Genomic DNA, 14,364 nt, shown 5'->3' with positions numbered 1-14,364 from the left:
TTTCTTTCTTTCTTTCTTTCTTTCTTTCTTTCTTTCTTTCTTTCTTTCTTTCTTTCTTTCTTTCTTCTTTTCCTCTCTTCCTTCCTTGTTTCCTCTTTGCTTCTTTTAACATTTAGGATCACTTAAACTTCTGACTGGCAAAAATTAGCCTTCTGAATTAATGATACACCAAAATGGATACAAAAGAAAAACCTAATCTAACTACAAATGGTCTAAGAAAGTGATAAGCCAATGAGGAATCCCACCATTGAAGAAAGTGATCCTCAAGGGGAAGACTTGTCTATCCCCTGTCTCTATTCTGTGAGTTCTGTTTTTGAAGAACCCACCCGAATATTTTATGTACTAAATCTAATATTTTCATCCACAGCTACACTTCCTAACTTCAACAGGAGTATTCTTTAAAATGCAAAGTATTCTAATAGAGAATGCATAGGGAAAAAAATCATCCTTTTTGTCCACCTAGCTCTTCATTATAATAGATACTTTTCCTTGTGAGTTTTTTTTTTTAAAGATTTTATTTATTTATTTGAAAGAGAGAGACACAGCGAGAGAGGGAACACAAGCAGGGGGAGTGGGAGAGGGAGAAGCAGGCTTCCCGCGGAGCAGGGAGCCCAATGCGGGGCTCGATCCCAGGACCCCGGGATCATGACCTGAGCCGAAGGCAGACGCTTAACCGACTGAGCCACCCAGGCGCCCCTTCCTTGTGAGTTTTGTTCAGTGACTCTTTCAGTTACTTTTCAAAAAAGACCTATCCTCTAACAAACGGGATGTAACAATAATCTTATTTGGTTGACATGAGATTTAGGGAACAGAAAAGGATCTTCTGGTGGCTTTATTATGTTTTTCTCAAGGTGTGAGAACTTAAGAATTGGCCTTTCTTAAGCCAGAAATCTCTAAGGAAACAATCTAAAAAAGTTAAGAATAGTTGGAAAATTATCAGGAGGAAGGAGGACAGTTGTGGATATGTGAAATTCTACATCTAAATGGACCATTCAAGAACATTTATTAGCTTGGTTCCTGTTATGAATCCAGGGACTGATTCGTGGTATGGCGGCAGCATGAGGTTTGGTAGACAATGTCATTCTCCACTTGGGTCTGGCTTGACTCTTGACCGCTGGTCTGTGGCCTCTTTATCATTGGGTGCAGGGAGGAAGAAGCCGTCTTTGAGGTTTTGTCATATTTCTCACTCACAGAATATGTTTGAAATTCATCTCTCTCAGGTCTTCTAGGTCTCCTTTGGGAACAGAAAAGAGCCCTGAGTGAAATTTGTAATTCAGAATCAACTATTTTATAGGCAAATTATTCTCTGTTTAGTAAGATAACCTTTTCTGCCACTTCCAATATGATTTACGGAGCCAGTGTCCTCAAAAGCACCTTGGAAAGTGTAAGGTATCATACAGATATATATTTTATTCATTTCTGAAATACAATTTGGTGACTTATTTCTCAATTACAGGGGGGTAATATAACTGGTTTGGGGCAGGTCCATAGAATGCCCTCATAGGAGTAGTTATGGAATCTCTTGGGATAGCTTTTTACCAGATTTATCTGTTTAACTCTTTAATTAGTATTTTTGACAGACTGAGCTGAAGCACATACGGACAACCTTTTACAGTTGTATCCTGAACATGCCTTGTGTTTAGGATCCATCTTTTTTTCTAATATTAGCATTCCAGAATCACTGAATTCCCTCTACAAATTAGTCTTCAGTGTGGAAATAGTGTTTTGACTAGTGGACTAGTGCATTTCAACTTGAGATAAGAAGACCCAAATTATTTTACTTCTCACATAATTAGAACCCATGTGTATAGTTCTTTACAGTATCCAAAACATTTTCACACAGGCGTCTCATTTGATTCTTGAAGGTAGCCCTGTGAGTTAGCTAGGGCAGGTGCTCTGTGACCTTATCCAGTGACTGTTCTCACTGGGGTCATAGGTTCATCCCAGTTCTTCAACGCCTACTACTGTGTGGTCCGAGGACCAGCAGCATCAGCATCACCTGGGATACTGTTGGAAATACAGTCAGAACCTCTGGGAGTGGAGCCCAGCCATCTGTGTTTGAACAAACCCTCTGAGTGATTCTGATGGCTCCTATAATTGGAGAACCCCACTGCACCCACACACTTGCTTGAGTGACTTTAGTACTAGGCACAACCATATGAGTTCATCACAGTTGTAGTTTGAAAATTTTTTCTATTCTGCTTCTTCCCCTACTTGCTAGCCTTGGGATCCAGAATAGGTCACTTAACCCACTGACCCCTGGTGATATATTTCATCTGCAAAATGGGTCGTAATAGTAATAATAGCTTCCTTGCCTGAAGTCCTACAGATGAGATCCATATAGTTTTTTATTAGCTTCCATTATTTACACAGAGTTTGTTTGAGTCTTAGGACAAGCTGAGGTTTGTTGGTTTTATATTTGGGGAGTGATTTAAAGCTTAATGATTTAGGAATTGGCAGAACCCATATTTTCTAAAAGTGCTAAGGAGACTTACAAGCAGTGGGATGCTGAGGCCAGTTCCTACTGGCTTAAGAGAGCCCATTGTGTGCATGTCTTCCCAACTCTGTGTTTAATGACATCATGTTGGTAGCTTGAAATTAGCCATCATGGGGGCAATTATACCACAGAAATTGTAAATGCTATAAACTAGGCTTTTGCTCCCAGAGAGCTGGTTGCTAAACATTTACCAGCACACCTTGGTTACAAGGTTATGTTCACATGAGCTATAACTTCATCTGCATGCTGAATCTGATATTTCAGATCTGTCATCATTTAGGACCCATCATAGAGATCAGCATTAGAATATATATAAAATTAATAGGATGGAAATCAGCATCAGCCTACAGATATGTTTGGTTGGCCTGCAATATTTACAAAAAAAATTAAATAGCTGTCAGCTAATTAATTACATTGAGTCCTCATTATGACATGGCAACAATGGGCTGCAGGTGAATTGCAAATATGTATGTATTGTCCTCTGTGTGTGTTCTGTTACATTACATCTAGCCCAGGGCTTTGCTCTTTTATGTTTTCTTACTGTCTCCTGTAGGTATTTGCATTTGCTACCCCTGATAGAAAGAAAGCTAAGCCCAGAGAAAGAGTGTGTTTCCACAGCTAGGATCTGAGCGTGCTGAATGTTCCACTGAGTCTATTCAGTTGTATTTACAAACTACAGAGTGTGAGAAGTAATTCCCATCTTGTTCTGAATTTCAGATGGCCCCTGTGACTCTCCAAGTTATGATTTGACTCACTGCTTACATTTGGGAGCCTGGACTTTTCTCTGGATGGTGAAGACTTTTAAGGGAGGTCTCTATAGGTCTCCGTGAAAGTGATGAATGTTTCTGTTTCCCTGTTTGGGAATGCATGACCCAGGCTTCAGAAATATCTATCCTTCAGTAAAACGGATAGCAGAGATGTTTGGTTGCTGCTGGCACTTTATTTGAAACTGAATTTGAGATAACAGTGTTTCCTTTCAGATCAAAGTTGTGTGTGCTTAGTTTATTTGCCTTGATAGGTTTTTCTTTTTCCACAGCATAGGTTCAGGATGTCCCGCTGGACACAGTGTGTCTCTGTCTGTGTTTGTGATGTTGGCCCTGGGCATGAGCTGTTGATATTGTTGATGGACCCCTGATTAATTTTTAAGCGGGTTAACCTATGGTCCCACGACTGGCTGATGAAATTTCTACTTTTCAGTTTGGTTTGATCCAAGAAGTGGTAACTTTCCTTGTCCCACTTAACAGATGTTTATTAAGCAATTATTATGGGCCAGGCCTTGGAGCATGGTGCTCAGGGGCACCTGATGAACCAGAAAATGAACCAGAATGTGATTAGTGCTATAAGTGGAAGAGGTTAATAGGGCTGAGGAATGGAGAGGACAAAAACAGCATTTACATGGCTGTGTCTCACTGCCATCTTTCAGGTCTCCAGGTAGTTCTATACCTAAAGTATTACCCGCTTAAAACGTGTAATTACTTGCTTCTCACTCAAACTTTTCACTCGGTAAAAAAGGAAATGTTTGGAATCATTTATGAGATAGATTTACTTTATCAGCTAGCGTCATTTAGGATGATGGTTTCTGGGGACCTCCTTTCTACTTGCTAGATGGTATGCTGTCTGATTCATGACTCACTGAATAGAGCCAATTAGATCTTTAAATTAAAAAAAAAAAAACCAAAACAAAACCCAGAATGATTGTTTCTTTGTATCAAGAAAACTTGTACCACCTTGCTGGTAACCTATTCAAACTAATTCTGCTCTCTAAGTATAGATTTAGTGGAGTTCGTTGAATGGGAAATTCAGATGAGTGATATGAAGTCAAGAGTATTCTTCCAGCTCTTAACTTTTGTTGCAAATATGTGTGTATTTTTGGCAAAATATCTAAGTATAGTACTTGTTTAGGTTGTTTCCAGATCCCGGAAGCAATATGCATTATGAAAACAAGAGAAGAACAGCGAGTCCCTGGGAGCTTTTTGCTAGTTGTATCACTTAGGGAAAGTTATTTAGGCTCTGCAAGCCCTACCCATAAAGCGAGGGTAAAACATCTACTTAGAGGATTGTGTGAAAATTAAATGATCTACTACAAGTTCTGGGCGTGTAATGAATAACAAATACTAGCTATTATTTTCTCAAAGATATTTCTTTAAAAGTTTAAGTTAGATCTTACAAATTATCTTCCTTCATTGGCTTTGTGTCGTGTTGGTGATTATTAGATTTATTATTATTATTTTGTTGTTGTTGTTCATGGGAAATGATCATCAACCCAGACATCTGGATCAGCAATAATTCTCCTCTCGGGGACCATGAATTAAACTTTTAAGGATGCAAAGTGGCCACTCTCCCCTAAGGCTGCCCCACAGCCAACTCACCCCCATTTACTTTTTTCCCCCTATACCTGGGAGAATGGGAGTTTTTGTCTCATAGGAGCATGAAAAGACACTTTGGGACCACCCCCGCTATTCATCAAAGAGCCAACATTTTTTGAGCCCTTTGTACATATATTATTATCACGAAATCTCTACAACGACACTGTGCAGTGGATAATATCCCCATTTTACAGAGAGGCAATTGAGGCTTCTCAAGTTAAATAACTTGCCCCACATCCCTCAGTTAAGTGCTAGAGCCAGAATTCAAAGCCAGGTCTATCTAACTGCAAAGCCCAGGCCTGGGAAGAGGAGAGTTGGGTTTTGTGGGCTCAAAGGTGATTGCCCCCAGATCCCAGGCTCACCATGCCTCACTCAGGACCGTGTGTGTGGGCAAGTGTGGGGTTCTTCCTGCTTTCAGAATGTTCTCACTCTCCTCCCCCTGCGGGAGAGCCCTGGTCTTAGTGATACGCCGTATTGGCTTCCTGTGGCCACAATGTGGTAACCAATGGCCACAAACGCAGTGACTTAGAACAACAGAAATGTATTCAGTCATGGTTCTAGAGGTGACCAAAATCAAGCTGTTGGCAGGACCACACCTCCTTCTGAGGCTCTCGGGCAGATTCCATTTGCCTCTTCCAGCTTCTGGGGGCTGTGGGCACACCTTAGCCTGTGGTGGATGGAGTACTCCAGTCTCTGCCTACAGCCTTCTCTGCCCATCAGATCTTTCCCGTGTGTCTCATAAGGAAGCTTGTCAGTGAATTTAGGGTCCACGCAGATAACCCAGGATGTTCTCTTCATCTCAGGATCCTTAACTTAATCACATCTTGCAAAAACCCTATTCAAAATCAGGTAACATTCACAGGTCCTAAAAATTAGGACCTGGTCATACCTCTCCGGGGCTACCAATTCAACCCATTACACATGCTCCTGGATGCTTTTCCAGCGACCAGGCAACTTCCTGGCCTTCAGTTCCCACTGTGGGTAGACATGAGGTCTGACAAAGGCTGCTTTTCTGTCAGAGCCACTAATGATCCACAGGGTTTCACAACTTGGAGTTTTAAAGATGTTTTCATGCTTTTACAGTTAATGACACATGTTCAATCCAGCTAAAAGCCCCTGGGGCTTCCCCTGAGGTGATCATAGCTTCTCTCACGAGGTTTTGTTCTCTTTCAGATTGCTGACCTGCAGCTCCATAAACTGGATGAATTGGACTGTCTGATTCAGGGCCTGCTTTACGTTGACTCCGTTGGCTTCAACGGCAAGCCGGAATGTTACTATTTTGAAAATCCCACAAATCCTGAATTGTGTCAAAAAAAGCCGTACTGCCTTGATAACCCATACCCTATGTTGCTGGTGAACATGGGCTCAGGGGTCAGCATTCTAGCAGTGTACTCCAAGGACAACTATAAAAGAGTTACAGGGACCAGGTAAACACAGTTTCTACTAGGAGAACCTTTCTATACCTAAACCCAGGCCTCTTCCTTGAAGACCAGTTTATACAAAGGTTATGTGTATCGAACACATTTTTCAAAGAAAGATCTTACCCTTCTCAGCCAACCAAAAAAGATTTATTGCATGATATGTTAAAATAGTAAGAGGGTAATTTATGTAAAGGGTCATAAAACCTAGTCCTTAGCCTGCTGGAAACTGGTCAGGTTGAGGGAAGAAGGATCGCACACACCACAGCAAAAGGCAGTACGTGGTAAGTGCCAAATGAATTGCGGGGACAGGAAGAAAATAGAATCCAGAAGTAAGGATGCTTGGGATGGTCAGAGAGGGCTTCAGAAGAAACCTTCTTTTGGAATTTCCTTGGTGCCTAGCACAGGATGAATTGCTTGACATAATCCGTCATTCCAACCAGTAAACCAAACTGAGTTTACCAAAAAATGTTTTTTTTACCCTCAATTGGATGTTCCACCTGAACGCCGGAATAGTTGGCACACCTCACAAGGAATTTTGGAGTGCCCCGGACAGGAAACCAGCCTGCAAGTGCAGCTGGGCAGAGTGCCTTGTTCTTCAGTGCACACACGCCTCAAGGGCAGATGTGCTCGGCTTCCTGTTAGCTGCAATTTGGCATTGGGCAGAGAATCCGGGGTCAGAAATCACTGAGAAATTCTAGTGTAAACATAATTTTAAAAGTTTTTTTTACTTCCAAGTGAAGGATTTGGTATGAGGTATTTCTCCCGCTTATGAGACCACAGAACCTGTTTTTGGAGGAGTAATTTAAGGAACGAGTGCCATGTGGCATGTGCTTTTGGACATGATATCGAAGCCATTGTTTTTAAAAGATGAAGATATGTAACTTTTCTGGGCCTCAGTGTCCTTGTTTGTGCCACGCAGGGGGTTGTTTCTTAGATAGGTTCTTTGGGCATTTCCAGCGCTGAAATTCTGCAGCACTCGTCGTCCATTAGGAGAGGAGCACTGTTTTTCTCCCGTCTGTCCATGACCTGTGACGGGTCTGCATCAGTCCATGACTCCACTGGGGAAGGGAAGATTGAGCCCCCCAGGGGATTTTGGCAATGTCTTGGAGACTTTTTTTTTTGGCTGTCACAATTGGAGGTGGGGTACAAATGGCATCTAGTGGCTAAAGATCGGGGGTACTGCTAAATAGCCTGCCATGCACAGGGCAGCTCCCCAACAACAACAAAAGTACTGACCCTCAAAAGTCAATAGAGTACTGCCGTGGAGAAACCCCAGCGTGTGGGGGTACACACACGCGCGCGCATACGCACACACACACATTCTCACTGAATCCTGCCTGTGTTCAGAGTAGAGGATGTTAATTGCCCCTGGGCATACCTTTTCTCACTGAGGATACAGAAACTCAGCTGGCTTGCTCACAGAAGAGTCACAACTGACCCATGGCTTTATGAGGACTGTCAAGAGCATCAAAGACAAATGAGTATTTCAACCGAGCTGGTTTTACCTTAGAAAGCGATCGCCTCATTAAAGTACAGTTTTGAAGAAACCTCAGACTTCCTCCCAGGAGTCATTGAATTGATAGAGCGAGTCCCAGGGTAACAACAAGCTAACCACTGTCCTCAATTAGAGATATTTATCATTTTGTTGATTAACACTTGGCGAATTCATGAATCACAATCACAGTTCTATTTTCTCAAACTTGGAAGTTCCAAGAATCTGGATCATCTTCTTTAACAGCGGCTAATGAGCTCATTGTGGTGTTTGGCTTCTGTTACATGTGTAATCATGCTCATAAATTCCAGTTATTGGTAAATGCCCATTAATGACCAGTGTTTTGCAATCTTCAACAAATCCTGTCTGGATGCCCAAGTTCCCCTGCGAGTGCTTTTCAACGAGTAGTTTTGGAAACGTGCTATAGCAGACTGAAGGTTAATGGAGAGCCCTTCTGGGGGCTGCCGCAGGCAGGGGAAGGGAAGGAAACGTCTATTCATGCTGCAGCCCTTCTGGTCCAACCAGAGTTACTCTGCCAAAGGCTTCTTTTGATCTAAGTTACAAAACCACTGATACAAATTATGACGGTGAGCCGCGAACATGAGTGTGCGGAACACACTTTGGGAATCACTAGTCTAAGCAAATGGCCTCAGCTTTAAGTTTGCTACTGTTATTGTGAACCGAGAGGTGTAACTCCGGGGTTTTTGTTATCAGGCTGTGCCCTAGCTTCTCGGACATTTTTATTTTTACGAAGCCACAGCATTACAGTAGATCAGTGCAGTTCTCTTTTAACAGATGATTTTAAATGGTTTGTTTCGTGTTATGTGTGATTTTAGTGCATCTTAGATTAGGGAGCAACGCTTTTTTTTTTTTTTTCTATTGACGCTACTCCAATTTTATTGTAGAAGCCAAAGGAAAAAGAGGACTTTGCAGCCGACATTGTTGCAATGTGCAGATGATTAAAAGAGGAATGTAAAGAATTTTGAAACTTCGGTGAAAGGAGTAGTACAGCTCATCTCATTGTTTTGGAATCTATTTTAAGAGCACAAGCACTCAGTAATTGAAGGTTTCTTCTACTTTCCCCTAAAATCCCTCACTACAAGGTTGTTGGGTTTTTCAAAAAATAATGATGCTATTCAACAGCTGTCTCTGGCCCTATGTTTTTGTCTCCGATTTGCTGAGGGTCTTACTGTGTCTCCTGCAACAAACGATGTGTCTGGTTGTGAGCAAGAGCACCACATTGACTAAATACCGGTTAGCAGGTTGAGGATATGAATAAAGTGCTCTTCTGCGACTGCATTCTTTCCTCCTGCCTGCAGCGTGCCCGCTACACGAATGCATGCTCGCTTTCCCCACGCGCCCCGATGCGTGGTCCGCAGTCGCCGGTCATCTTCCAGTCACACAAAGCACTTCCGTCCTCACTCGTACCAACACATCAGCTGATGAACTGCCTTCTTTGTAAGTCAGCCAGTGTCTCCCGTTGCCTATGCTTGGAGTAGGCTATTGAATGCCTGGATGAATATGAATTCCTGATGTTCAAAGAGACCTTATTAATGTGGATGAAAGCAGCTAGACGGGTGAGAAAAGACTTAAAAATATACAGAGACAAATCCCGAGGGCACGCAAACCAAAATTGTTCCCGTTAAAATACACGAGCTTTGTAGGGCAGACTGAACCTGACAACGTGCACGACACGCCCTGTTAAATGTAAATAAAGATAAGCTTTCCTAGAGGAATTTCAACATCTCTCCCGTGACTGAGCTGTCAAGGCGGTCATGTCCATGGAGCTCTTGAGCTCCTCCTGGTGCCGCACCTTGGCTTTGGGTAGCTGCCACCGGTGGCGCCTAGCTACCGAATTTTCCACCAGGAGCTATCCTTTCCATCAAGTATGTATTTTTGTGACAATCGCTACTTAAGAACTATTACATACAGTTTCACTTTAGGTGTAAAGAACTGTGCCCGTCTACAATCTGGCACCTTCTTGTTAACAGTTACTGACATGAAATATAATTTCCCCTGAAGTTTCTTTCTTCAAATTTAAATTCAAAATAACCTCAATTTTGACTTGGATTTTCTCTCAGAATGGAAGTCCAGGGGCTCACAGCTCTTGGAGCTTGAGAACAAACTGATGTGAGCAATTGACTCTTCTGCATATGCTCATCTGCATCTGCTCGTGGTAAATAGAGTAAAGCCCATGCCCGCGTCCATACTGCCAGGAGGTCACTGGTGGTAGCTTTACTCTCAGTCTCCTTTCTGTCACGTAACTGTGATATTCATACGCAACTAAATTCATTCTCACCTACCATAATTAACTTCTGTCTAAAAAGACTGTTTTAGGGGAATTTTCCCCAAAGCGACTGAAAGCTTTTTAAAACATAGTTGAGCATTGAAACCGTTTTATGACCTTTGTTACTATATTTGAGTATTGGGTAGTAAGTAAAATATTAATAACCTTTTCCATAGTCTACAGAAAAAAAAACCAGTGTGTGAGCAATCAGTGGTTTCCTTTTAGAAATTTCTGAGAAGTTTCAATGAGATTATGTCTGCTAGAGGATCGAGGTCAAGGTAAAAGATACGGCCTCTGGACTGGCTGTTCCTAGCAGCCCTGGGTCAGTCTGGCTCTGCATTGTGAACTTCGTGTACATATGGTTTCTTTTTCCGAGTATTTGTATTCGGCTACATTTTTTTTTTCATAGCAGTCATTTCTCTGGTTATTTGCTGCTTTCAGACCAACCAAATAAGAGAGATCCTGAATTTGGCCCCATTTTATAGCTGTGAAGAGTGAACGAGGTACTTAGTTTAGCGGCTAGCTGAAGGTCTCACAACGGAAATCAGTGAGAGTCTTTCTCTGATTTTGTTCTTAAATTCAAGGGCAAGTTTTCCTTGATGTTCCCTTTTAGCCTCTGCCCTTTTTTAAAAAGAATCCAATCTACCCTAAACCTGTGTTGCACCCTACGCTTTAATTCAAGTGCCCCTTTGTTTTTCTTCTCCTGTTTTTATTAACCCATATTCGTGATCTTGATGTAGCTGGGGACTTGGATGGGCATATCATAAAGTAAAATTTAAAAATAAACCTTATTGTTCCTTCAGTCTTGGAGGTGGAACATTCCTAGGCCTATGTTGCTTGCTGACTGGTTGTGAGACCTTTGAAGAAGCTCTGGAAATGGCAGCTAAAGGCGACAGCACCAATGTTGATAAGCTGGTGAAGGACATTTACGGAGGAGACTATGAACGATTTGGCCTTCAAGGATCTGCTGTAGCATCAAGGTAGAGACGAAGTAGCTATAGGAGCAGTAGCGTGTGAACAAGGCAAACTCTCCACCCTGGCCATTCACTTAATTATTTTTAAAGTGTCGACCCACCAGCCTGGTGCAAGTATCTATGGTTATTGGAGCTCACACTTGATCTCCTGCCCTTTACGAAGCATTGGAATGTTTAGCCCCTGATGCTTGTGCTTAAAATAGGGCAGCTTTGAAAGAAGGTTCTGGAATACTGCAACAGTTTCCCCTGTTCCATTCTTGTCAATATATCTAGAGAACATTTAAAAAAATTTTTTTCCCATTAATAGCCATGCCACTTTGCCCCTATTAAAAAAAAGGGCAACCAACCGTTCACATTGTAATCCTGTCTGCTTGTAAAACATGGTAGCCAAATCAGGTCGTTTAAATTTTAACAGAGTTATTCATAAAGCTTTCCACAGTACTTTGGTGGAAGCATGGGGCCTGCCTGAGGATGATTTTGAATACTCTCGCTAATATTTCCAACATAGCTTTGGCAACATGATGAGTAAGGAAAAGCGAGATTCCATCAGCAAGGAAGACCTCGCCCGAGCCACACTGGTCACCATCACCAACAACATTGGCTCCATTGCTCGGATGTGTGCGTTGAATGAGGTAAGGCCTTAATCCAGAGGAAGCCTTGTGTCATTCATACACATCATCTTTAGTGATGCAAAACTGTTGACCCTTACAAAATGATAGATCCTTGGGAAACCTGCCCTTTGTCCTAGTCACATCTTGTAGAACATGAGGGGTGTGTTTTGGGGAATGGAGAAGAATATGCATCTTATTTTAAGTAGGCACTGGATAATAAATGATAAGCCATCCAACCACAGAGTCCGGGTAAAATCACAACTCGTGCCATAGCCTCTCTGACCGTCATTATTACCACCCACCTACCGGAGTGTGAGGGAAAGCCTGGCTCATCCTTGCAAATAATTGCAGGTAAAACGCTCCACTTACAATATTCGATATTCTCTCTGCTTTCAGCTTCTTTACAGTGTTGCCTTGTGGCATGGAGTTCAAGCAGCATTGTACAGGGCTATCAAAGCATAGAGAGCTTGCTACAGCTGAGGCCAGCCAGAGCCCCAGGCACAAGAAGGGGTGGAGCTGGTGACAAAGCTTTGGGAACGCGTTTTGAAACACTGCAAAATTCCTCGGGGAAACTAGAACCCTTTTCTGTAACAGAAGACATGTAAAGTACAACAGCTCTCACTGAGTTGTGTTAGGAAGACAAGAAAGGGCTTGGGACAGGCAACGGGTAATAGAAGGGTTAAAGAAGCATAGTCGCCTCAGTAATAGAGTTTTTAAAAAGATAATTTTAATAGAAGCACAGAAGACAGTCAAACCCGAAGTGTGTAGCCAGCTTGGATTTTCACACACACACCTGTGTAGCCATCACTCGGCTCAAGAAATAGAACATTACAGGTTCTGCAGAAACCGCCTCCTGTCCCATCCTGGTCGAGCAGTGGGGGTTTAAACAGGGCAAGAGGCGATCTTGATGGTGGGCAGTGCCAGTCCTGCCTTGGAGCTCTGGGATTATGAGAGAAACACGCTCCTTTACAACGTTGAGTAGAATATGTCTCTGGTCTGTGGCTCAGGGTCACCACTTTTTATGTCCCCGTGTGAGATGGGGTTCAAATGCAAGGCTGAAATGCAAAGAAAGAATGTATCCCAGACACGTGCCTTTCAAAGTCCACTTCGGTCACAGGACTCATTTTAACAGGGGATTTATTTTTTGACATTAACCTTTAAAGGGAGTTCTTCCAAGTAGGCAAACAACGCCTGACTAATGTGTGTGTTGTGGGCTGTCCTCGTGCACTCTCAAAGGTCAATGAGCCCCAAGGTCCCCGGCCCCACAGAGCGGTAGATACCCTTTCCCCTGCTTTCCACAGACCTTGAGTGAGCCAGCAAGGTGCCTTTTTACAACGATCATATTCACTTTAGGGGGAGGGTAACGGATTTTATTTTTCACTTTTGATTTCAATTTCAATACCATTTATCGTTGGAGTATTGCAAAAATGGCAGTTTGAAAATATGGCCAGTGAGAGGAATCACCGATCACCTCCCGCAAGGGCTTCACTGGCTGGCGTCCTGCCAGTGCAGGCTCCCTGTGGGCGCAGCCCGAAGTGGCGGCCGTTTTCCTGTGAGAGTCAAAACGCAAGCTTGAGTCATTGCAGAGGGGCTGGACTCGCTGAGTGGAGAGTCCTTGAGCTCAGCTGTTGCACAGAGGGACACCACATTTACTGACTCTAAGGTGGTTTTTTTTTTACTGCGATTATTGGAATCCTGTAAAACGCTTCGCCATCAACATTGAATTTTTTTTTTTTTAAGATTTTATTTATTTATCGACAGAGAGAGACACAGCGAGAGAGGGAACACAAGCAGGGGGAGTGGGAGAGGGAGAAGCAGGCTCCCTGCAGAGCAGGGGCCCGATGCGGGACTCGATCCCAGGACCCTGGGATCATGACCTGAGCTGAAGGCAGTCGCTTAACCAACTGAGCCACCCAGGCGCCCAACATTGAATTTTTTATTCACAGTTTTGAGTAGAAAATACAAACACATAATACAGAGTTCTAAAGACACCAGAAGGATGTAGAGGGAAGTGGGTAACTGTTTGCACCTGTCCTGCAATGTTAGCCTTGCTCGAGGTAGCCGATGATTTTCAATTTTGGTGTCTTATTCTATATTGTCTGCAATATAGCAGAAACATATCCTTCCAAAGGCAGCAAACTCTATATCACATTCTTGCTTTTTAAACAATTTTATGAGATATAGTCACATCTCATACAATTTACCCTCTACATATTATTTTATGTCTTGCTTTGGTTGTGTGTCAACCTTTTATTATGAAAATTGGTAAATATACGTAAAGGAGCACAATAGTATGAAGAACCTCCTTATAGCCGTTAACCCTAATCAACAGTTAACAAAACTGTGCCACACATGCTTTATCTGTTTTCTTCTTCCTCCTCCCTCTGTTCCTGTCTCCTCCTCCTTCTCTTCTCTCTTTTGCTAACATATTTGAAAGCAAATCCCAGAGGTTATATCAGTCTACCTTACATACTTCAATATGTACTTCTGGAAACATTGCCTCATGCTTTTTTACATGATAATACATGAGAGTGTTATATTTTCCCTACCTCAATGTTATTTTTAAAAAAGAATTCTCCTGTTGTTTCTTCTAGTCTTTTTTTCCTTTATTCTTTCTTTTTTTCTTCTCTTCTCTTCTCTCTTTTCCTTCTTTCTTCCTTCCTTCCTCGCTTTCTTTCTTTCTTTCTTTCTTTCTTTCTTTCTTTCTTTCTTTCTT

At 42.4% G+C, this 14,364-nt stretch overlaps 1 protein-coding gene across 3 annotated transcripts in view; it reads left to right on the top strand.

Annotated features, from left to right (window-relative positions):
- The window catches only part of PANK1 (pantothenate kinase 1), a 53,783-nt gene that overhangs the window by 34,195 nt on the left and 5,224 nt on the right, over window positions 1-14,364 (top strand). For all 3 annotated transcript variants that reach the window (XM_035024697.1, XM_035024705.1, XM_035024714.1), the window contains 3 exons: window positions 6,037-6,290; window positions 10,867-11,043; window positions 11,546-11,669. In XM_035024697.1, coding sequence (XP_034880588.1) covers window positions 6,037-6,290; window positions 10,867-11,043; window positions 11,546-11,669 — 555 coding nt within the window. The remainder of the gene's footprint in view (window positions 1-6,036; window positions 6,291-10,866; window positions 11,044-11,545; window positions 11,670-14,364) is intronic.

The sequence above is a fragment of the Mirounga leonina genome, unplaced genomic scaffold, assembly GCF_011800145.1.
Source record: "Mirounga leonina isolate KUSES-001 unplaced genomic scaffold, KU_Mleo_1.0 Mir_114, whole genome shotgun sequence".
Lineage (NCBI taxonomy): Eukaryota > Metazoa > Chordata > Mammalia > Carnivora > Phocidae > Mirounga > Mirounga leonina.
This window is presented reverse-complemented; position numbering and strand designations above follow the sequence as displayed.